At 35.6% G+C, this 25,085-nt stretch overlaps 3 protein-coding genes and 1 long non-coding RNA gene across 6 annotated transcripts in view; 3 read left to right on the top strand and 1 right to left on the bottom strand.

Moving 5' to 3' along the window:
- The window catches only part of slc4a2b (solute carrier family 4 member 2b), a 41,172-nt gene extending 23,837 nt beyond the window's left edge, over positions 1-17,335 (top strand). For 2 of the 3 annotated variants that reach the window (XM_043226759.1, XM_043226760.1), the window contains 18 exons: positions 1,044-1,243; positions 4,110-4,246; positions 5,633-5,813; positions 6,587-6,722; positions 6,911-7,112; positions 7,984-8,089; positions 8,280-8,464; positions 8,543-8,759; positions 9,338-9,544; positions 10,203-10,351; positions 11,066-11,260; positions 11,338-11,583; positions 11,702-11,791; positions 12,530-12,696; positions 13,152-13,405; positions 14,007-14,176; positions 14,280-14,453; positions 15,371-17,335. In XM_043226759.1, coding sequence (XP_043082694.1) covers positions 1,044-1,243; positions 4,110-4,246; positions 5,633-5,813; positions 6,587-6,722; positions 6,911-7,112; positions 7,984-8,089; positions 8,280-8,464; positions 8,543-8,759; positions 9,338-9,544; positions 10,203-10,351; positions 11,066-11,260; positions 11,338-11,583; positions 11,702-11,791; positions 12,530-12,696; positions 13,152-13,405; positions 14,007-14,176; positions 14,280-14,453; positions 15,371-15,451 — 3,097 coding nt within the window. In that variant the 3' untranslated portion in view covers positions 15,452-17,335. Of the gene's footprint in view, positions 1-1,043; positions 1,244-4,109; positions 4,247-5,632; positions 5,814-6,586; positions 6,723-6,910; positions 7,113-7,983; positions 8,090-8,279; positions 8,465-8,542; positions 8,760-9,337; positions 9,545-10,202; positions 10,352-11,065; positions 11,261-11,337; positions 11,584-11,701; positions 11,792-12,529; positions 12,697-13,151; positions 13,406-14,006; positions 14,177-14,279; positions 14,454-15,370 lie in introns of those variants that run through there. The other variant, XM_043226761.1, reaches the window with a different exon arrangement.
- LOC122330001 lies at positions 12,537-20,049 on the bottom strand. The gene is made up of 3 exons (XR_006247964.1): positions 19,911-20,049; positions 18,071-18,216; positions 12,537-12,672 (listed from the first exon to the last, which is right to left on the bottom strand). It is a non-coding gene; the product is annotated as an uncharacterized LOC122330001 (long non-coding RNA).
- A 983-nt stretch (positions 20,050-21,032) lies between these two features.
- Positions 21,033-22,904, top strand: si:ch1073-406l10.2 (uncharacterized protein LOC100536977 homolog). Its single transcript, XM_043226762.1, has 4 exons — positions 21,033-21,366; positions 22,019-22,129; positions 22,348-22,449; positions 22,538-22,904. Exons 1-4 carry the CDS (start codon positions 21,172-21,174, stop codon positions 22,619-22,621), a joined length of 492 nt encoding a protein of 163 aa, XP_043082697.1. The 5' UTR covers positions 21,033-21,171; the 3' UTR covers positions 22,622-22,904.
- Positions 22,905-22,925: 21 nt separating this feature from the next.
- Positions 22,926-25,085, top strand: part of zgc:195173 (uncharacterized protein LOC792613 homolog) — a 3,988-nt gene continuing 1,828 nt past the window's right edge. The window contains exon 1 of the mRNA XM_043226763.1: positions 22,926-24,697. Coding sequence (XP_043082698.1) covers positions 24,503-24,697 — 195 coding nt within the window. The 5' untranslated portion in view covers positions 22,926-24,502. The remainder of the gene's footprint in view (positions 24,698-25,085) is intronic.

The raw sequence follows: 25,085 nt of genomic DNA, 5'->3' as shown, positions 1-25,085 counted from the left end.
GACATGTTTTTATGTAACTTTGGTGTTTTGGTGGAAACTGTCACCATAGCTAAAAAAACCCAAAAAGTACAGGAAGTATTGCATAGTTTCTTAGTCTTCATTTAGCGGTTTAGTTTCAGTATGTACTCATTTGAAGTGGTAGACACTGCAGGACCCGTAAAGCATCCACCTTGGGCTCTCTGTTCTCAGTTTACTGTAAATTGTATCGTTAGATGTGCTCAGCACACCCTGTTCGTTACCTAGTTCCAGTTATTTCAGAGAGCAGCAGGGTATAAGCCTCTCTCCAGAGACCTTCATCACCACTGTCTACATCACTCACCCGTTACCACTAGCAACCGTGCCTAGCTTTTATAAAGCCCTCCACCTTTCCTTTCTGCTTTCTCATCTTTTTAAATGCAGGGGTGTCTTTACAAGCGTCAGGATTCATTGCTGGTCGTTTTCGTCTGTTAGTAAAGTAAAGGGCTTTTGTCCCTACGTTGACAATGTTTTTACTCTGAGAAGCTTTCTCAGATATAACTCGGTGTAAACTTAAGGTAAGTGCTCATAAATTTGTCATGTTTGTTGCAAAATTGGCTGCTAAATTAATCTGAAGGGGATATTCAGTTTTTTTTTTTGTTGTTTTTTTTTTACTCTTTAAGATCTGTGATGTAAACATTTAATATAATTTTTTGTGATGCAAGCATATCATATAATTTTGTACAATGATGTTTATACATTTATTTATTTATTTTTTCGCCATCAGAATTTTTTTTTCCTTATTTATTTTTATATATTTAAATTTATCTTTATTTAAATGTTTTTTATTTATCTTAATAACTAACAAATGTGTTGGTTTTCTTTTTTTAATAGCACTAATAAAGTGGAATAAACTGTAAAAGCAGTCTGTCCATCAAGTTTATCTATGTTTTCGTGTTCGTGGTTTAATTAGAACTACGTAGTCTCGTTTGGCGCATTAATAATAATTGCAAACAGCATGAAATCATTTTTACTCCTCGTGTTTTCCAGTTTTTTGTGGATTAATGAGAGCCCGTTGTCTGTTGTAGGCCGTCTGAACCTGTTCCTCCGACCCCTAGCGCCCTTGAACCCAGCCCCCTGCCTCGTGTGTCGAGTCGCAGCTACGACCTTCAGGAGAGACGTCGCACGGGAAACATGACGGGGACCGAACAGGCCAAATACCAGCGGATCCCCACCGATGAGTTTGAGGCACAGACACTGGCCTCCGCCGACCTCGATGGCATTAAAAGTGAGTTTTTAATGCACATATCCAATGTTATCCATCTCTGTTTTTCTTGGGTTTGATTGGAAGTCTTATTTATTGTCTAGTCTAATTTATTGATGAAATATGCATGTTATTATTCTTAAGTGATTTTAGTGCATTTTAAAAATGAAGCTGCCATCTTTAGTTCTGTGGTTGATGTAAACAGTGATTTTTATATTTGATGCTTTTATTTAGAGTGACTTACTTACCAAGGCATCATTTTAACAGTCTCTTTTTTTTTTTTTTTGCTTTCCGTTGTGTAAAAACCTAATGTGTTCCAAAGTTAGGGGTCAGCAGGAATTTTTGTTTATTATTTTTTTTAGTAGAATCGTTCAATATGGATTGCTACAAAATGGTTATAATATTTTTGTTTTGCACTTTCTATTCAGCAAAATGTTTAGAAGCAAAATGTAAATCTGAAGCAGCAGAAAATGTTTCTTGAGCAGCAAATCTGCACGTTAGAATGATTTCTGAAGGATCATGTGACATTGAAAGACTACAGTTATAAAGCTGAAAATTCTGATTTGATTACAAGAAGATACATTTTAAAATATATTACAATAGAAAATTGTTTTAAATTGTAATAATAGCCTTGGTAAGCATAAGAAAGATTTTTTCATTTTATTAAGAGGTGTTTATTTTGGGTAGGTCTTGTTTTGATGCGTTTCTACTAGATAACAAATAATTGCATCCAAAATAAAAGTTTTTTTTTTATTTTTTTTTTTTTAATCTGTATACTGTACATATGTAATGTGTATACAAATACACATGTACAATATATATTTAGAAAATATTTACATATATTCATAATCATATAATGGTTATATATATATAATCTCTATCAGTGCTGTCAAAATTTGCGTGTTAACGCAGGTGATTATATTTTTCAGTTTAACGAGCTAAACCTATTTAACTCCGTTAATGCAGGGGTGGAGCTTAGGCTTGGACACCCCCTTCATAACTGCATTTCTTTGTGTTTTTGACAAGAAATGCATTAACGCCTCTGAAATGGTTTTTAGAACAGTCCTGAAGCATCCCAGTGCTGCCTCCCTCATCTAACCCAATTCAGCTCATCAGTTAATTAGAAGAGACTGAACAGGGTCAGAAAAGATAAGACTTGATAGAAAATATGATGCTTGTCCGATCCGCATCACCTCCAGCAGTGACAGATCTTAAAGAAATAGCAGCCAAAAACAACCCCATAACCAGCTGCTGTGATGTCTGTCGTCAAGAATAAAAAAGTAAATCACTAACTTTTATATAGCTGTAAGTACCTACCTGTTTTTGGTTTAAAATGTAGTGTTTGATAACTTGATTTAATTTCTGTATATTTCTGCTGAGGGGCACAGGCAAATAGCTAATAAATCTAACATTTATTATAATGGGTTTATGTAAAGATTGTTTTAAGTTCATTTAAATCAGAAGTTATTTTTAAAGTCTAATTAATAAGGAAATCAATGTTACTTGGTATCAATGATACTGGCCTTCATTCATAAAAACAAATATATAACATGTTGTTTTTATATATATATATATATATATATATATATATATATATATATATATATATATTTCACAAAATTAATACACAAAGTACACACACGTATAATGTAAACACAAACTTTTATTTTGGATGTGATTAATCATGAATAATTTTTTGACAGCACTGTTTTATGCAACTATTATATGTGACCAAAACCAACCTTAATTTTTGGAGGTATATGTATATGCCGAATTTCATTTGGACCACTTCAAACGTGATTTTTCTGTTTAGATTCCTCCGCACCCTCAAATTCCAGGTTTTCAAATAGCTGCATCTCAACCAAAGATTTTCACAAACTATTATATTATAACCCTTTATGACTGGTTTTGTGGTCCGGGGTCACGCATTAGCAAGTAAAACGCAGACCTTGTCTTCTGAGATTGCAACATCTAGTTTCATAGTCTCTCTGGTGATTTGTACCAAGCATCCTGCTTCACTTCACAGCAAGAGTCTTTTGTGGCCCAGCGGGAAAAACCTTTATCAGACTTCAGCTGTAAATCAGCGCTTCCTGTAATGTACCCCATCAGCTTTCTCCGTCCTGCTATGCGGGCCACTTATTATTCTGGGAGAAGCCCCATCTGCTGCTATATGCTCGGCGACAGGACAGTTGTGTCTACGGTTCAGTTTGACCTCTGGATGTTAGAACATCAGTTCATAGACAAAAACGGTTTAACTCGTTGCGAACCACTGTCAGTGTGTGAATGCCTTTTTTTTTGTAGTTTATATAAGCATGTGAATTTCAAGTGTGAGAAAAGGCTTGGCCTCTCTTCTTGATTGGAGCCTAGTCGAAATCCACTTCAATTCCCTCTCTTAGCTTTATTACCCTGGATGTCTTTGGAAACTTGCCCGTCCTGCAATTTCCCTGATGAGTGTTGTGTTATGAACGAAGCCGATGACCTGCCTCTCAACCCTTACCTATGAGATTTTAACCACGACTGATCTGAATACTGCAAGTCCATGAAAATGAATGAAATTTTCAAATGTTTCATAGTACAGTGCAATGTTTTGAATGCGGTACATAATTGGGTTATATTATATTATATCATATCAAAGGTTAGGGTAATATAAATGTACAGGTGAATAAATAATGTATATATTATATTTGACACATTTGAACAAAACTAATGCTTTTATTTAGCATGGATGCATTCAAAAATGACAGCAAAGATATTTGCAGTACAAAAGGTTTCTGTTTTTAAATAAATGCTGGTCTTTGCCTTGAAGAACACGACAGGCGTCTTTTTCAAACACAAACATTTAGCCTGCGGCCTGTTCTTTAAATTAATATGCATGTTTTTATTGTTTTAGGTCATCGTTTTGAAGATGTTCCTGGAGTTCGTCGACACCTGGTCAGGAAAAGCACAAAAGGACAAGTGGTGCACATCAGCAAAGATCACAAAGAGCCCAGCACACGCAGTCGCAAACTGGACCGGACGCCACATGAGGTCAGACAGGTTTCTTGCCTTTTTCTAGCTTGGTTGCTAGCTGATGTCTACACTGGTCTACTGACCCTGACTGGACTGAAGTAGTGCTGTCAGTCGATTAATTGTGATTTAGTCGCATTCCAAAATAAAAGTTTATATTGTTTATATCTCATGTGTGTGTACAGTAAATGTATGTGCGTGTATTTATGCATACATAAAAATATACATAATATACACGCACATAGAATGTAAACAAGATTTTTTGGATGCGATTTAATTGCCATGAATCATTTGGCAGCACTTGTATAAAGCCTGTTAATAATTTATATGTAGTATTATATGTATATGTGTGTGTGTGTGTGTGTGTGTGTATATATATATATATATATATATATATATATATATATATATATATATATATATATATATATATAATTTGTCATTTTATTGTGTTAGGTACCAGTTACTTTTCAATTTAAAATAATTAAATTGCAATTTGGTTGCGATTTTATTGGAAATGCACAATGAAAAAAATGATTTTGGATAATTGTCAACATCTTCAAATCTCTTCACACATGCACACACAAATATGTAAATATATATACATATATATTCACTGAGTATTAATTTATCAGAAACTGCAGGAATGCTTTATGTAATTTGTCACTAATTAGTCGACATAAACATTCCCACAGAACATTTGATTACACCTTAAACAAGCATTTAAGCGCATTCCCTCTAGCTGGGATTTTAGGACACATTTGTGCTTGTAGACAATGCTAGCTAGGTTTCAGATGTCTTCACAGATGGCTCTACAAAGTCCTGAAGGGGTCTTTCAGTGCGTTTAGTCCTTTTCCCAGATTGAGACTCATTCACTGCACTCCCACTTTATTTGGTACAAGCCTGCTGTCCTTCACAACAAATAAAAGGAGGATTTTAGGGGGCAGGACCTGATTAAAAATGAATGAACTTCTTTCCTTTCACACACCTAGAAATAAAGAAAAGATCAGCTGAGGTAACTGGACACCGCGAGCCTTCAGAGTCAGTCATGTTTTATTAACGCCCTCAAGATCCCTCTCTAGACAGGTAAACCAGTAAATAAGTGGACTTATGGGCCGTTTCTCTACTAAACGACACCAGCGGGTGTTCACATCTCATCAGTCGGTCCTGCTCTAACGGCATGGTCCTTTTAGACTTTTCAAGGCGGCTTGCTCAACACCAGAAGGTCAGGAAATGATGTGTTGGTGCACATGCTGGATGCATCGATTGGTGTGTGATATTATATTTTAGGCAGATCAAAACCAATGTTAGCTTAAGTTACCTGAAGTGAATAGCAGGTGTCTGTTGCTCTTAGGGTGTTGTAATAGCGTTTTCTTTAAGCATTTATTGCATGTTCTTCGGCACCAGGTGTTTGTGGAGCTGAATGAGCTGATCATGGATAAAAACCAGGAGATGCAGTGGAGAGAAACGGCCCGCTGGATCAAGTTTGAAGAGGATGTGGAGGAGGAGACGGACCGCTGGGGCAAACCCCACGTCGCCTCGCTGTCATTCCGCAGTCTGCTGGAGCTGAGAAAAACCATCTCTCACGGTGAGAACCTGGAGGAACCTGCTTAAAAGCCTTGTCAGAGCAAATGTCAGTTTAGAGCCCTTAAGAGCTGTAACACTTAATATGCAATATCAGTACTTTGATAATTAATATTTGCAGTGTATGCATAATTAATTGCAAACGCACCATAGTGTCATGCTTCTTGTGTTGTGTTTCTAAAATGGTTTTAAACTGCTATTTATATATAATTTTACATTTATTGTCTGTTAATTGAGAAATTACAAGCTATATTTTGTTTTTAAATATTTAAACTTCAAAAACAAATATTTAAAAAGGGAGCAATAATGCGGATTTGAATGGATATAAATTTGTCTCCTATTGAAATAAAAATGCACAAAATATGGATAATTCGAGATCACTCACAAAACTTATATTATAAAAAAATAATATTATTATACTTTAAAATATTAATTATACTTGCGATTTTATTCTAAAATCTTAACATGCATATCGTTTATTCTAATATTGTTATGCAGATAAAAAAATGCTAATTTATGTCATTTAAAAAACTTTATTTTAATTTGCATTTTAACTTTCTGCATTTTTAACTGTATTTTACTATATGTTGATAGTTGTTTTTAATTTAAGTTGTATATTATTTTAATACATCACTTAAATGAAAATTATGATTTTTTTTTTACCCTTATTTCAAGTATAGAAATTGTATTGTTTTAGATTAACTATAATGCTTCATACTGTTATTATATTGATTGCATCAATGATTAAATGCCCTCATGTTTGGCTTCTCACATTAGGCGCTGTGCTTTTGGATTTGGACCAGAAGACTCTTCCTGGTATTGCCCATCAGGTGGTGGAGCAGATGATCATCTCAGACCAGATCAAAGCTGAGGACAGAGCCAATGTGCTCCGTGCTCTTCTCCTCAAGCACAGGTACAGCTTGGACTTTTATACAGCGAGCGATATCTAAGAAATGATTGTTTATTCCCATATAATCTATTGGTTTTTATTCTACACCATTCGCCACACCACCACCTATCCGTATGTAGATCCACACATGACCCTTCGCAGTCTCTCCTAGTGTCTCTTACCCGCTGGCTCCCTTGCTCTCCCTCCCTTAGCCACCCGAGCGATGAGAAAGAGCACAGCTCCTCCTTCCCCAGAAACATCTCAGCAGCCAGCCTGGGCTCTCTGATCAGCCATCATCAGAGCAGCAGTAACCACCTGCCCCCGGTCCCCGAGCCCTCCGTCACGGAGCCACTCATGGGGTCCACACGAAACAGTCAAGACAGCTCCGTTCACATTGACATAGAGAAGAACGAGGTAATTGGTTGGAAGCGGTTGTAGTGAGTTTGGAAACCTATTTAGTTTATACATTGGTTTATTTGCTTTTTCTTTTACAAAAAATATGTATAATATACACCACCAGACATTTGAAATAATTATTTTGAATGTTTTGAAATCCTCATCCTTACCAAGGCTGATAATAATTACAGTACGGTAATGAAAGCGGTAATATTGTAAAACATTTATTACTATAGTATTATAAAAAGAGAAGTTATTTTGATTGCTATACAGTAATGATTTACTATTTATTATTCATTATAAATACAGCCTTGGTGAGCAGAAGACATAAAAATCTTGTGACTAGTAGTCACCAAAAAGTATTTATTTTTTGAAAAATAGTATATTGCATGGTATTTTGGCTATTTTTTATAATTTAATTTAATATAATACAGTATTATATTAAATTAAATTATGCTGTTCATTTTATTATATATATATATATATATATATATATATATATATATATATATATATATATATATATATATATATATATATATATATATATATATATATATATATATATATATAACTTTTTTTTTTTGAGTGAAATGGTAAAACATATTTCATATATTACCAACAAAAGTACCAATAAAGTATTATATTAAATAAAATTATGCTGTTAATTTTTGTTTATAATAATATTATTATTATTTTATTTATTTTTATTAATTTTTCTTTGGAATGAAATGGTAAAACATATTTCACATATTACCAACAATATTTGTTGCTGTTTGTATATTGGTTGAATGTGTTTTTGTGGCATTCAATGTGAGATTTTTTTTTTAGGCATTTTACATAAATCTTCAAATCTCTTGCCTGATTGCTGTTTTTTTCTCATTTGCAGAAAGATTCTGCTCCGCCAATAGGAATGCACAGATCCAAATCCAAACATGAACTTAAACTTCTGGAGAAAATTCCAGAAAATGCTGAAGCCACCGTGGTACTCGTTGGTAAGCAAATAAGTAAATAAACTGGAAAAATATTAATTTCAGTTTATCTTGCTTTAAATGATTGGTTGTACGTTGCTGCTTATTTGATTGCAAATTATCCAGATGCATCAGAAACTAAAATGGCTATTACGTAACTAACAAGTTATTTCACAGAACAGCAGGAAATGAAATGCATTGCTGTTTTTTTTAGGCAGTGTTGACTTCCTGGAGCAGCCCACCATGGCATTTGTTCGACTTCAGGAAGCTGTTGAACTGGACTCGGTTTTGGAGGTACCGGTTCCTGTTCGGTTTCTCTTCGTTCTGCTTGGTCCTCCCAGCACCAGCATGGACTACCACCAGATCGGTCGCTCTATTTCCACACTCATGTCTGACAAGGTAAGAGACTGCACGGGTTCAAAAATTCAGACTATAATGCCTACATCCAGTGTTAACTCGACCCCCGTCTCTCTCCAGCAATTTCACGAATCTGCGTACCTGGCAGATGATCGGCACGACCTGCTCAATGCCATCAACGGCTTCCTGGACTGCAGTATTGTTCTGCCTCCATCAGAACTGGGCGGTGAAGATCTTCTGCGGTCCGTCGCTCACTTCCAAAGAGAGATGCTCCGCAAGAGAGAGGAGCAGGAGGTGGCATTATTATCCAAAGAACCCAAGAGCCTTGAAGAGAAAGGTCTGTATTAACCCGTGAAGCTTTAGATCCAGTTCAGCTTTTAGTTTGGGTTTTGTTTTATAGTGATGTCAAACTATTAATAGCTCCCTAAACAAGTTTTTGGTTACATAATATGTGTATGTGTTTGGTGTATATTTATGTATAAATAAATGCACACACATGCATGTGTATATATTTCAGAAAAATGTTGTTTATAATATAAATTATATGAATACAAGTATAGACGTGTAAATACAATGTCAGAATATACTGTGTGTGTGTGTATGTATATGTATATATGTATATCTCACACACACACACACACACACACACACTTATTACAGTATACAATTAATAAAAAAAAGTTTGGATGCAATTAATCAGTTCTTTCTGTTTGCTATTTGTGCTGTTTTTGTCATTATGTAGTCATTATTTATTTATTTTCTTAATATTTAGCTTTTCGTTTGTAATTTTTCGTAGCTTTTTTTGTGCCCACACATTATTATTTATTTATTTTTATAATTTTTTTTCCATGCTTGTCACCCCATCTACCTGTTATATTCACAATACCCTGTATTCTCTCTCTTTGTGTAAATCAGAGGCCTTGCTCACACCTTCGAAGCTAGAAGACGACCCTTTACGGCGCACAGGCCGTCTGTTCGGTGGGCTGATCCGTGACGCCCAGCGCCGTTACCCAAAGTACATCAGTGACTTCAAGGATGCACTGAACCCCCAGTGCATGGCTGCTGTCATCTTTATTTATTTCGCTGCTCTTTCTCCCACCATCACATTCGGGGGCCTTCTTGGTCAGTTACACTACAGCTTCATCTGTTCTCTTACTGACAGTGACGAGATCTTAAATGCAAAATAATAATTTTAAATGCATGTGATCCATTAGTGTTTTAAAACCTGTAAATATTGTCAAGAAAAAAATATATTTGGTTAGTAAATTGCACTCCAGATCAAAAAGCATTTGTTTATGTATTTATATTTATATAATTTATATTATAAATATTTAATATTCTTAATTTTAAATAAAATATATACATGCATGTGTGTAAAGCACACATGTATTAGACAAACTTTTTTTTTTATTTTGGATGCAATTAATTGTGATTAATCATTCGATTTTATGCTGCTTTGAAAAAATGGTATATGATTTTATATATTTTTGTTGTTTTTTGCGGTACAATTAAAAGCATTGACCTATAAAAATACACAGCCTGGGCTGGCCACCAAAAAAGCAAGCAAGCTAAGCAAGTGTATATCTCTTCAGATCTTCTCAGTTTAATTAAATTGCTTTCAGATCGTATTTAAATGACTTTAAACGTCTGCAGCCAGTTATATAACAAAAGGTTATCACGATGCACACAAACGGCGACTCTGATCCTGATAAGTGTTGTAGACTCCAGATAGCGTACGCGTCCGACCTCTCTGTTCAATAATTGAGTGTTGTGTGTACAGGTGAGAAGACTGAAGGGCTCATTGGCGTGTCGGAGCTGATTGTGGCCACGTGTATTCAGGGGGTGGTGTTCTGTCTGCTCGGGGCTCAGCCGCTTCTGGTGGTGGGCTTCTCTGGACCAATCCTGGTGTTTGAAGAAGCCTTCTTCTCTGTGAGTTTACAAAGCTTCCTTAAATCAGATTCTGTACCATAAAAATACGCTGTCAAGAATAAACATTTGTTCATTTTTATTATTTTTTTTTTTTATTAGGCCAGTACAAAAATTACACATTAGCGCTTCTTGAAGGGTAAAGAAGCACCAAAATGTCTATATTGTAGCACTAACTTATCAATGAATACTGTTTTTGGGCTGCTTAATTTTTAATATCTAGACATAACTACTCTTTTCAGGGTAATAATTAAATAATAATTTTAATATAATATTAATTTATATATAACTATTAAGTGTGTGTGTGTGTGTGTATATATATATATATATATATATATATATGCAATAATATTATTCAAATATTAATAATAATTACATAATGTGTGTACTATTTATATATAAATGCACAATCATACATGTATATGCATTTATACGTTTATATATTATTTTATATTATATACAAATATATTTAATAAATAATTCTAACATATTTTTCTTAGATATATACATGCATGTGTTTGTATTTATATGTACATAATAATATACGAGCGTGTACTGTATTTTTATGTCACCAAAGCTTTGATTTTGGATTTGATTAATCACGATTAATAGTTTGACAGCGCTAATAAAATGTATATTAATTACATATGTATAATATATACTATTATTAATAATAATAATAATGCAAAATATCTCCTCTGTCCTTATCTTCTTCAGTTCTGTAAGGGCAATAATATGGAGTACCTGACAGGTCGAGTTTGGATCGGTTTTTGGCTCATCTTCATCGTGGTGGTGATGGTGGCTTTTGAAGGCAGCTTCTTGGTTCGATTCGTCTCGCGTTTCACTCAGGAGATCTTCTCCATCCTCATCTCTCTCATCTTTATCTACGAGACCTTCTCAAAGCTGGTCAAGGTAGTTTGGATCAGCTTTCGATTGCGCCCGTGAGCACACGATCACGAAGTCCTCCTGACTGCTGATGTTCTCCACAGATATTCCAGGAGCATCCTCTGAGACGCTGCTCTGCTGCGCTCGTTGATGTAAACGGATCAACATACAACTGGAGCACGGAAGAGGTCACTTTAAGTCCATTAGCGTCCAACAGCAGCACGCCAGAGACGGTGAAGGTGGTCGGTGAACCTAACACTGCACTGCTTTCCTTGGTGCTAATGTCTGGGACCTTCTTCATCGCCTTCTATCTGCGCAAGTTCAAAAACAGTGCCTTCTTCCCTGGCAGTGTAAGATGCTATATGATAATTAATTCAGCGTTGAGCGATTAGGACATTACAAGGAAAATGTAGTTGTAATTTGCCCTATTTTAAAAGAAGTCAATTATGGGCTCTCTCTCTTTTTTAGGTAAGAAGAGTTATTGGAGATTTTGGAGTTCCTATTGCCATTCTCATCATGGTTCTGGTAGACTACAGCATTCGAGATACATTCACACAGGTGAGAATTTTTTTTTTTAATTTACAGATGATTTGATCAAGTTGAAGTCAAGTAAAAGCAAATGCTCAACCATTTGTGTTATGGAAAAAATGGAAGAGATGTGTTAGTAGTTCTTACTGTTACTTATTTTATTTATCCATTTTATTTTATTATTGATTGGCATTATTTTTCTTTCATTTTATTTTAGCAATTATTAATTATTTTATTAATTTACTTTAACTTTACAACATTCATTTTCTTTCTTCGTTTTTAATGGTTCAAAGATGAAATTGTTGCTTTTGAATAGTTTTTTTTCCTCCCAAAAAAAAGTTTTCTGTTTTAAATCAATTGCAAATAATTTTCATCTCAAATGCTAAAATTACTTGTACTGTTAATTTTTTTTATTTTAAAAACTATCCTAGGTTTTTCCCATTCGTCAGTTTTTTTAATATCATTTAAAATGCAATAAAATTTTGCTTCATTATTCTTTTATATATTTTAATTTGTACAAGTCAGAATAAGCATGTTGTTTGAATCTTTAATTTTTTTTTACAAAAATATTGTAAATAACAATGTAACATTTATTTCAGCCAAAATTTGACATTTTTATTCTCCAAATACTTATTTAAAATCTTAAACATTTAATTACATTTAATGTGCTTTCTATGCACATAAAAATAACTTTTGTGAATTTATTTTGATCTTTTACCCTCATATATGTATTTATACATGTTTTTTTTTCCATTGGGCACCCTGCAGAAACTGAGCGTACCCCGAGGTTTTTCAGTGACCAGTCCTGAAAAGAGAGGTTGGATAGTCAATCCTCTGGGCTCTGATGGTCAGTTCCCCATCTGGATGATGTTTGCCAGCATCCTTCCCGCTCTGCTCGTCTTCATCCTCATCTTTATGGAGACACAAATCACAACGTGAGTCCATTGCCATGTTTCATCTCATCATAATTGATATTACTGAGCACGAACATGAGGACATTTTGACCTAAGCTCAAAAATGCATTTCTAGCATTATCCTGAGCCAGTGAAGACATTTTTATTGATTTTTGTAGGAAAAAAAACCCATAAACAACTCTAATGGTTTACCCTTTATTTTGCTAGTATACTTTAGACAATCTTCTAACTATAAATAACTTGATAACTACATGTCACAATTAATTTGCAACTTCATGTCTATTAACTATCAGAGTAGTCTGTTAAGGTAGGTTTAGGGTTAGTAGATTCGAAATAAAATGTAAGAAGATATTAAACGGACAATCTGCTAATACTCTAATGACATTGAAAACTCTACATATACAACATTTTTTCTTTCCGATTTATGAAACCCGTAAAATCATGGCAGTATTACGATGCTCTCTCTCTTATTCTAGACTGATAGTCAGTAAGAAAGAGCGAATGCTGGTCAAGGGTTCTGGTTTCCATCTGGATCTGCTGCTCATCGTGACTCTCGGCGGCACTAGCGCTCTGTTCGGTCTGCCCTGGATGGCGGCGGCCACCGTTCGCTCCGTAACCCACGCTAACGCCCTCACCGTGATGAGCAAAGCCGTCGCTCCGGGAGACAAACCTCGAATCCAGGAGGTCAAGGAGCAGAGGGTGACCGGGTTACTGGTGGCAATACTTGTAGGTGGGTTTCAAATTTTCAATTACGGATTATAACATTATGTGCGCAAATGCATCGTAAAAAAAACCCTCATTATTCAAATATTCAAGGATTATTGATGGAAAAAGCAGGCAGGTTTGGATACTCGGATGCTATTTTTGCAATGAGCAACCCCAAAAAATAAAATAAGTGCTGTCCAAAAAAATAATTATCATAATTAATTGCATCAAAAAAATTGTGTGTGCTGTATATATTTATTAGGTATACGTCAATGTATACACATGCGTGCATATATTTTAATAATTTATATATACACAGTATACATGCAAAAATGTTTATTTTGGATGTGATTTTAACGTTATTAATTAATAATAATTAATAATGCACAAAAAGTAGGATTTTTTTTTTGTTTGTTTGTTAGAAAAACAAGCCACCCAAAGCCCAACCATTACAGTAATTTATTTTTAGATAAAAACACCCTTTACTCTTGGTAAAATCACTGCAAAGAATAAAATCTTGTGGCTTATTGCTTTACGATTCAGTGTTTTTTGTTTTTTACATGCGCAATAAATCAGGTTAAATCGCTGTATGTATTAAATGAAGAAACGCATGTTGTTGGCTGTAGGTCTCTCGATAGTAATCGGTGATCTGCTCCGACAAATCCCCATCGCTGTGCTGTTCGGCATCTTCCTGTACATGGGAGTGATGTCCCTGAACGGTATCCAGATGACCGAGCGGATCCTGCTGCTGCTGATGCCCCCGAAATACCACCCCGATCACACCTACGTGCGCAAGGTCAGGACCCCAGTCTGTTTTCTCTTCATTAATGAAGTTGAAGTAACATGCTTCAGTAATGGTATCAGAAGGTAGAACCGAGTTTTTGTGACTGGACCCTCAGGTGCGGACCCTGCGGATGCATCTGTACACGGCGATACAGGTGGTCTGTCTGGCTGTCCTCTGGGCGGTCATGTCCACGGTGGCGTCCCTGGCTTTCCCGTTCGTTCTCATCATGACCGTCCCCGTCAAGATGTTTCTTCTGCCACGCATCTTCAGCACTCGTGAGATGCAGTGTGTAAGGATCTTCGCATGCAGAAAAAGACTTTATTTTTCATTCTTTATTCATCTTGCTTTTTTTTTAAATTAATACTTTTAGACATTTGTCATGTTACAAAATGTTACTTTATAGTTAAATGAAATGCTGTTCTTTTGAATTTCGCGTTTAGCAAAGAATCCTGAAAAATATTACGGTTTACACAGAAATGCATCCGTAACATTTATTGATAATAATAAATGTTTCTTGAAGAGCAAACGAGCATATTAGGATGACTTCTGAAGAATAATGTAGCTCACAGGAATAAATTGCATGTTGAAATCTATTCGGATAAAAAAACTGATATTTTAAAGTAATTAAATTTTTTTGTGTTTTAGTCAAATTGGTTTTAAATAAAGTTTCAGAAACAAATCTGACTGACCTCTAGCTTTTAAACCGTAAAACAGGGAAAAAAAAGTATTGCTTCCAAAAAATGTTTTTTCTATATAAATTAGTTTTTTCTGCAAAATATTTTTTTAATTTCCATATTAATTAAATATAATTACATTTTCGCCTCAAAAGAGATAAAGCCTTTGCCCACTTCCAAAACTTAATAAAAAAATTGAGAGAAAAAAGTCAGAACTCATAACTCATAATTTCATTTGATAAAATCAGAATTCTGATATATAAACACGCAATTGCAAGAAAGTCTTTCTTTTGACAGAATTTAACTTTATAACTTGCAAGTTTATATTTCACAATTTTGAGAAAAGAAGTTTTCAGAAATGGGAGTCAAAATTTATATATATATATATAAATAAATGTAAAAAAAAATGGATGTACCACATTTACATAAAGCCACTCTGCATGATGTATCATGCACAAAAAGAAACGTTTAGAAGGTAACGCATGGACTAATGCTGTTTGTGTGGCTTTTCTCTCTCTCTTCTGGGTCTCAGTTGGACGCTGATGATGCAGAGCCCACTTTTGACGAAAAGGAGGGACACGACGAATACACGGAGATGCACATGCCAGTCTGAGCCACGGCCGCAGCCCACCGCCTCTCTCCCGTCTTCCTGTCAGTCACGCTATTGGCCAATAGGACAACTGCTTTAAAAACCTTGATGAACCAAATCGCACAGCGAGTCTCGAAATGCTGTAGAGGTGATAATAGTGCATTTCCAGACTCATTTCATTTGTATTAGAGAGCTGCTATCACACCGTTTAGCCTTAAACAAGCGTTTTTTTGTCGAGGAAAGCGAATGTACCTTAAGGGGTTAACTGGACGCTCCTAGCACCATTCAGGGCCCATGCAATATTTTATGTAGTTTTTAGTGAATATTTACGATCAAGAAAGATTGCCAAGGTCCATTTCAATTTATACTTCATGTACGTCTGTGCTTTTAATACTTTTACCGGCTTATTTTCAGATTTATGTCCCAGCATGCATTATTTCACACAATCGACAGTATTTTTTTTAAAGTTTTTTTTTTTGTTGCCATCCGATCATGACTTCTTTCAATCGTCTAAACAGGTGTTGTTTTTTTTAATATAATGCACGAAAGTCACATAAAAAACCCCAAACTCCGGTAATAACTCTATATGTGCAGTTGCTGTATATTTTATATTGACTGTTACGTGCAAACGATTCATGAACTTTGAGGATGTGTTCGGTGGTAAATGGCATTTTAAGATGCGTTTTAACTCGAATAGATGCGCTAGCGACCTAATCTGGAGACTTAAAACCCATTTTAAGAAAAAGCCTACAAACGATTCCAAAATTTCAATTCATCGTAGCTAATTTATTAAAACTAAAAACCCGATAAACTGCTATATTTCACATTTAATGTTGAATTAACACTAAAAGCCATGTTCTTTTTTCTTTTCTTTCTTTCCCCTAGCACCAGTTCTCAGATTTTAATTGACTTACTAATTATTTATTTGTTTAATGGGAACTATATTATTTATGCAAGTTCGTTTTTCACCACAGAATTCCTGAATCATATCACTAATCTTTTCCTCATCATTCACTAATATCCCACTTTATATTTTCGTATCCGCACTAATAAGATTCAATACACTTAGAATATTTTTTGTGCACAAAAAACATTAGGAAAAATAATAACTTTTAACTACAGTATTTGGTTTGGCTAATTCAGTTCCGAATGCGTTATTTTAATATCGTTACGCATTTGTTTCGGAAAGTTTTGTATCTTTACTTTTTTTTTTGTTTTCACACCATTGTGCTTTAAACTACAAAAGTGCTTTACTTCTTATTTACATTCCAGAATCAGACGCGTGTTCGGATCTTTTAATTCTAGGAAGATATTACGTTAGTTTTATACGGCTTTAGATCATGCATGCGCTAACCGAGGACATATAAAGAGTGAACTCTGAGAAATCACGTAGACGTCATTTTTATTCAGGTTAGACGTTTCATGTCGTTATTTGAGCGTACGTCGTGACCGGATCGAGAATATTTTTATAAAATGTTGTCTGTGTTGTCGTTTAGTACATTGGGGCCGTCGGCGGGTTGTACTTTGTCACCGTTGTTTATCTTTGACATTCCCTCGGCCCGCGTTCAGAACCGGAGAACTCTGGGAAACCCGATGGTAGAGCAGCACTTTGAGGATGTGTGTGAACGCAGGCAGGGACTTGCTTGTGTTTTGTGGATGTTTGTAGATGATATTTATGGATGCTTTACGGGGGTTTAAGACTGAAGGTTAATGCTGGAAGCATTTGCTGATATTAGTTACAAAAGTATGACTCGGTGTTTGGCAAAGGGAAGTGAGGGTGATTTTACCATCTGTTGTTTTTGCTCGTTTGGTTATTGGATATTTGATTATTAAATGTTCCTCTGTACATAATGCAATATTTACAGCAAATTCCAAATATTGCAAATAAAGTTGATTTTTCTATTTAAATTGGATGTTAGTGCGTTTTTTTTTTTTTTTTTTTTTTTTTTTGGTTTCAAATATTGTTTTTCACCAATACTGTGGCCAAACTGCTTTTAAGTTTGTTTTTTTTTATTAAGTATTTTTATTTAAGTTTTGGATGGATGCATTAAAGTAACCGTAAAGACATTTTATAATGTTAAAAAAGATTTCGGTTTCAAATAAATCCTGATCTTCTAAACTTTTGTTTAACATTCTATTAAAAATGTATTGCTGTTTCTACACAAATATTAATCAGCACAATCAACACTGATAATAATAAGAAATGCTTCTTAATGTATTAGAATTTCATATAAAATTATTTTATATATATATAAATTATTTTTTTTTTTTTCTCCTCCTGCGTGACACTAAAGACTGGAGTAATGTTGCTGAAAAATCAGCTTTGTATTACAGGAATAAATTACATTAAAGATGTTTTACAATAGAAAACAGTTAAGTGTTTTACTTATTTTTAATCAAATAAAACCAAAAAATAGCTAAAACAAAAACAAAGCAGAATTTCAAGACAACAGTTTCGTTTTATGAATATCGTCCTTTTAAATGTTTTCTTGTCATATTTTTTTCCAAACGTGTATGTGATCTCACTTGGTGCTTTAAAAGACTCTGCGTTTCATATCACATGTTGCATTTGCCGCGGCGTCCCGTTTAGCACACATCACGCCAGGGCTCTGCGTGGACAGACGGTTTTAGAGAATGTTTAACCTGGTTTCTGGGTAAGCAGACATTTGCTGTTGTTGTTGTTGAAGTTCAGACGGGTTAAAGATGGCCGTGCTGCTGTGGCTCGTGCTGTTCTCCGCTGGAGTCTCTCTCGGTCGAGCACAAGAGTCCTTCAGCAGTCTCCCAGATGTCTACAAGAAAGGAGTGGAGCTGGCTTTACGTCAGGTCAATGGCCATCAAAGCGTTAAGTACCATTATCTTCTCTTCGAATCTATTCATCAGGCAGAAATTGAGGTAAATCCATTATGATCTGTCTATTTTATTGGTTGTGTACCTGTCTTTCATCATTCATTAAGCTTTTAGAAAGAGCCTACCTATGTTCATCTGTCTATCGTATGCATGTCTGTCATTTATCTATCATTTGTCTTGTTTATCTGCCATCTCTCAGTTGCCTTTATCAGTCTGTCTATATAGCCGTTTATCTGTCATGCATCTGTATGTCTGTCTATCATCTGTCTCTAGTATCAGTTCCTCTACCTACAGTAAAAAATGTTCAAATCCTAAAAATACAAAAATGTGCTAACTGTGATGCTTTAATTGATCTGCAATGTTTTTCATTGATTTCACGGCAGAAAACGTTTTTTTTTATAATGCAATCGCGTGTAAATTTTTGTTGGGTAACATCCTGAAGAGCAGGTCAGAAATTCCACAGAAATGTAATTTTAGGTAAGAAATAAAGCATGAAAATCTCCTGGGACCCAACGATAAAAGTAAAGTGAGCTGCAACATGGACATGTGGTGAAGTGCTATATGTTTAGATGAATTTCCGTCGTCTCTCTAGGCAGGATTTGACGTCAAATACATCTTCCTTAACTTTTACCTCAAAGCCACGAAGTGCAAAAGAGGAACAGAGATCACAGACGGAACCACATGTGCATTCAGGAATGACCGGGTAAGTGGTTCTTTGAAACCAAATCACATAAAGCACAAAGAAAATTCATTTTTCAAACATGTATTTGATCTTACTAGGTGCTTTAAAAGACTATGCATTCAAAAATCAAGTCTCTCAATGTCCATCAAGGTTGCATGCAAGGTTTATTTAATTAAAAATAAAGTAAAAACCTAGTATTTTGGTGGAAACATGGAAACAGTGTGTGTGTGTGTGTATATATATATATATATATATATATATATTTATTTATTTATTTATTTATTTATTTCGTGAAGTATATGGCAACACCACAGCACTCAATGAAATGTGGATTAATTTCTTAATATCCTCCAGCCTCCTGTTGACTGCGTGATCTGCTACAAAACCTCTGCAGGAGAAATTAATTCCAACCCTAAACCTTATTTAAGCTGTACGCATCGACACTTGCTTTCAAAGGTATTCCCTCTTCATAGTCATAGTCTTTTTTTTTTTTTTTTTTTTTTTCCAGGTTTTTTTCTTCATAAGAACAGATTTGGAAAAAATTTGCATTGCATCACTTGCTCACCAATGACTCCTCTGCAGCGAATGGGTGCCGTCAGAACGAGAATCCAAACAGTTGATGAAAGCATCACAATAACCCCCAAGTCCACGTGACTCCTATTTAAAATTAAAAACACCCTTAATGATGAAGCCGTTTACTAATACGTAATTATTTTGATGACGGCACCCATTCACTGAAGAGGGTCCATTGGTGAGACGCAATGCTAAATTCTCCCAATCTATTGCGATGATTAAACAAACTACAGTTTTCAACTAAATGAATTTCTGGGTGAAGTATTTCGAGATTGCACGAAACCTGAGCTGTGTGTAGAAGTGACGCCCGCTGTCAACATAACCTTTGTGTTATTGTTTGAACGCAAGGAAAGCAAGAGAGAGCGAGAGATCGGCTGTTACCTTGTGGGTTTCGGCCATCTGACCCCGACTCCTGTGGCATCCTCCGGATCCTAGTGAACAGCTGGAGGACAAACCTCACTTAAAATCAGACGTTCTGGAATCTGCCGGCTTCACGATGTCAAACACGGCATGCTTTGGCATGCCTGTTCTTCGCCAAATCAACTCTTGCGTCACCTTTTATCTGATTGTCAAGAACTAAAGAAAAGTACCGAAGAGAGCATTGCACGGTTGGGGTCACATTTTATACATAAAATCAACAGGGGACGTGTTGCATAAGAGTTCAAAGTTCGCCCTGGGAAAGAACAGCTATTTTCCACACACAAGTCCCCCAACTCATTTTAAATATGAATTAATGAACAAATGAATGCATATTACACTACAATAAAGTGCTTTAGTTTATCAGCGCAATAAACTATTTTACGAATGTTTCGTACTCATGTACTATTAGTGTGTTAAGAGAGCCTACATTCTGCCTTATGTTTGTTTTTTGTTTTAACCGCCTGGCCAGGTTTGTATGTTGTCTCAGACCTGCAATGCAAACTTAAATGTAAGTGAAAGTTCACTATAAAGGCAACCATAACAGAATATGAATATCGTTCTCACCAACATACGGCAGCCTTCCGTTCATGCTCTTTGACATTTTTGTTATCTGCCGCTTTAAATGTTCAAAGTCTTTCAAACCAGGTTGGTCTGATTGATTCATATTTTATTTATTGCTCCTGAGGTGCCTAAGTTGATTGCAGAAAATATCGTTCCGGTTAGAACGATTACGATAAAACTATATGTAAACCAAATAAACGATAACGTTCGCCAGGGTGGACGCTAATATCGTAACTTTTTATAGTTTTCTTTTATCGTGCTCGGTGGGCATTTAATCTTACTTCAGAGCAGCACTTTTGAGGTAGTTTTTGAACGTAAAAATGTTATTAATTATTTAAAATATTTTTTACATTTAGGTCAAATCATGATTTTATTATTACTTTTTTTTTACGTGCACAGTGAAGCTGGCTTGCGATATGCCTGTTGTAAAGACAGCTGATTGGTAAAAAAAAAAAAAAAATTAAAAAAAAATTAAATCGTATACCTGAAACTGATACCTATACCTCGTATACATGTGTTGTTCTTAGCAGATAAAATCAAACTAACGTTAGTCGTTGTGCCTCACTCGCTCAACGACCGCGCAAAAGCAGTCCAGCCCCCCCCCGGAACGAGGCGGTTTTTGAGCGCCTTCAGCGGTGGGTCTTGCTCAGACCGCTCGAAGATGGCTCTGCCGCCGCTCGCCCTGCTGCTCGCCGCCGGAGTCCTGCTGAGCTCCGTCGAGGCTCAGAGCTCCTTCAGCAAACTCCCAGAATCCTACAAGAAAGGAGTGGAGCTCGCGGAGCAAAAAGTCAACGCTCACGAAGGCGTCCATCATCATTTTCTCTACTTCAAAACCATTCAGCAGTCACAAATTGAGGTAAGCCTTTCTCTTTTCTCTTGAGTGCTTTCTTTTGACGTAAAACCAATGCTCTCTTTTCTTCTCTTTTGTTTTTATTTCGATTATTTTACATCGAAACAACGCAAAATATTTGGCTGTATGCCAAATTGTCCTTACTATTTATTTATTTATTTATTTATTAGTAGGTAACAATTGACTATTGATTTGCTGAGAAATGCACGTGAGGTCAGATCTATAAATAACCATTTTCTAAATATTTTAATGCTTTCAAAATGCTTAAACATAGAATGTATTTTATTTGAAAATGTTCATATATTTTAAAATTAAGATATTGTAATGTATATCTGTAATGTACAGATAATTTTGTAAATATAAAATGTGTAAATCTGATCAATTTCAATTTATTTTAAATTCACGCACGTATTATTTAAATATCAATTATGTAAATGATGATATTTTTAATAGGTTGGATAAGAATTAAAATTTCTATTAAACACTAAATTTCTTTATATAGTTTTAATTAAAATATAATTTATAGCTCGTTTTTACTTCAACTTAAACTAAATATAAATGAAAATTTAGGTAGAATTTTTTTTTTTATTTTGTTTAAATGATGGTTTTAAGTTAACGTTCTGTTTACTGGATGAATATCTGTTATGTCTCCCTATAGGCAGGGTTTGATGTTGTCTACATCTACCAAAATGTTTATCTGAAAGCCACCATGTGCAAAAGAGGAACCGAGAATGCAGATACAACCACATGTGCCTACAGGAACGATCGGGTAAGTGAAGTTTACATCACCCGAAGTGAAAGAAAATCATTTCCTTTGCGCATACTGCTATAATTACTGAATAGGGCCTAAGGCTAAGTATTGCACAAACAACTTTATCATTTCTATAACATGCACGCGATGCCGTAAGAGCACGTTATTGTACCTAATGTCTCTAAATCGTGGCTAAAACGGATTCTGATGAAACTCGTGCTTATTTATCCCTCCAGCCTCTGATAGACTGCGCCGTCTGCTATAAGACCTACGCCGGAGCGATCGAGGCGGAACCCAAACCCTACGTGAGCTGCGTGCATAAACCCGCTCTCACCGAGGTGCGTGCTTCCTCCGGCTCGACCTGCATTGAGCAAAATGTTGAGGTGCGATGTTAAAATGAACGAACGCTGTTTGTTTTTACCCGAGGCCATGAAGAAAGAGAGGATCGATCACTGCAATAAGATGGCCTACAGCAGCGGATCTCCCACCCTGCTGACGGTCGTATCCTGAGCAGCTGGAGACGGCATCTGCTGGTGCTTTGCTCTGGAGAGCACGGCTTCAGTCATTCCAAAAGGCGCATACTGTGTCCTTCCTGAGCCCGATCAACTCTTTCTTTGTGCTTATTTAATCTACAATAACGGAAGTGACGGCTACGTTTTAACCCTGTAACGTCACCTTTTTTCCTAACCTGGGTTAGGGTTAGGGTTGGGGTTGGTTTAAGGTTGGGGTTATGTTAAAGATAGGGTTAGGTTAGGGTTAGGTTTGGGTTTGGGTTTGGGTTTGGGTTTGGGTTAGGGTTAGGATTAGGATTAAGGTTAGGTTAGGTTAGGGTTAGGATTAGGTTTAGGATTAAAGTTAGGGTTAGGGTTACAGATAGGTTAGGGTTAGGTTTAAGCTTAGGTTAAAGATAGGGTTAGGGTTAGTAATTTTTCATGTTTATACAGACGCTTTTTAAAATGCGGTTACGTTTATCTGACCCCGTCTGTAAATGCTTAAAATGCTTTCCATAGCCGCAAGTATTTAAATGAATATAAAGCATTGCTTTGAGCGCAAACAAACTTAACACCTTTACCTTTTTTTGTTTGATTTAATATTGCGTTAAAAATAAGTTTTTACTATAAGGATTTTATTTAACACTGCATTAGCTAACAATAAATAATACAACTACAGCATTTATTAATTTTAGTTCTACATTTGTTAATGCACTAATGCGTTATTTTAAAGAGCTAACATTAACAAAGGTTCAAAAATGATGTACGTTTCTCATAGTTTGTGTTAACTGTTGTAATGCATTAAAATAGAGCTAGCATAATTATTTCTGATTGTTTTGGGTTTTTTTTTTTTTTTTTTTTCCATGATTTCAAAATAATAAAAATGTACACTGATAAATGATCTTAGGTTAAATAAAGGTCAACATAGTACTTTGATCATTGTCATGTGCAAGATTAATTGGAGTGAACAAATTTGGAGAAGGTTAGCATTACAATCACTCGCTCGCCTGTAGATCCTCTGCAGTGAATGGTTGCCGTCAGTCCAAACAGCAGCTAAAAACATCCCAATAATCCACACCACTCCAGTCTGTCGAGCTTTTCGTGTCTTAAGTGAAAAGCTGTATGCTTGTAGCAAACACCCGTTATTCTGATGGCACCCATTTACTACAGAGGATCTATTGGTGTTCGAGTGATGTAAATCTCCACAAAACAAACCCATCTTGATCTTGGATGGCCCAAAGTCGAGTAACTCTTGTGAGTGAACTATTTCTTCAATACATACACTGTAAAAAAAATTTAGACCTCCCAACTTCAAATTTTGTAGTGACTAGGGCAGTGCAGAAATTCAATTGGGTCAAAATATTGAATTAAGAGTTTTTTTAACAGCGTGTTATTATTAATAAAGAGATCTAATGAAGTCTTTTCTAAGGCAGTTGTTTTCTGCTTCTTCATACCTCTTTGGTTCATGCCCCAACTAGTCAGCAAGTGGAGCTGGATCCCATCCAGTCCTGCCTGCAGAGTTCACTGACTTGTATTTAGGTTATGTTTGTCGTGAAACTCAAGATAGCGTATTCTTTAAAGATTCTGTCCCGCGTAATAGCATTTTTCCTCAGCAGTTAAGCCCGAATCCTTAGTTTTTAGTGTGTGTGCTCCGCTGGATGGCAGTCCAGTCACTCGGACCGTATGATTTCACGTTCCCTCTGTACTTGAAAGCAAAAACACAGAGGGCTCACCCCACAAAAACATCCCAGGATTGCACAATCCCTCCCTCTTTTCTGTGGCTCCCTCATGCGCGCCGCTTCAGACTCGACACGTCCACCGCTGCTTACATTCCTCTGACGTTTTGGGCTTTTCGACTTCCTAACCTAAAGATAAACCGATTTTTCTGGATTGCGCAGAGATGGCTGCGTTTCTGTTCCTCGTCCTGGTCAGCGCCGGAGTCTTTCTGGACATAACAGAGGCTCAGCAGGATCTCGGCAAGCTTCCCGACAACTACAGAAAAGGCGTTGAAATGGCCGTAGAACGAGTCAACTCATACGAGGCAATTAAAAGCGTTTTTCTCTTCTTCAAGAGTTTGGACAAATCTGCCATTGATGTAAGTATCTTTTCTTAAACTTGCTTTCTTTTTGCAACTTTTCATATTAATTTACTTTATCTAAAAAGCATTTGTTTATTTTTTTGTACGTTAACACTTACGCTGTGCCGAAAAAACTTTTTTGATGTTCCTGTTCAATGATGACCAGCCTTTTTTTAAAAAAAAAATAAATAAAGTTTGTAAATCTCCTATTGTTGACATCGTCGCCACATTTTGGGTTCAATCTCTTTCGTTGAGTTGGTTTCTTTCTGATTGATCGTGGCCTAATTAAAAATGTCTTAAACCCCCATTGTGTGCGATCACTCAAAAACTCCGATGTACAAGCATCATTTAAAAGGCCAGGTCATTTTTTTATTAACGAACATCATAAAATGCTCATGTGTGAGCA

Source organism: Puntigrus tetrazona, chromosome 24 (assembly GCF_018831695.1).
Source record: "Puntigrus tetrazona isolate hp1 chromosome 24, ASM1883169v1, whole genome shotgun sequence".
NCBI classification, from domain to species: domain Eukaryota; kingdom Metazoa; phylum Chordata; class Actinopteri; order Cypriniformes; family Cyprinidae; genus Puntigrus; species Puntigrus tetrazona.
Note: the sequence above shows the minus strand (reverse complement) of the source record. Positions and strands in the feature narration are given on the sequence as shown.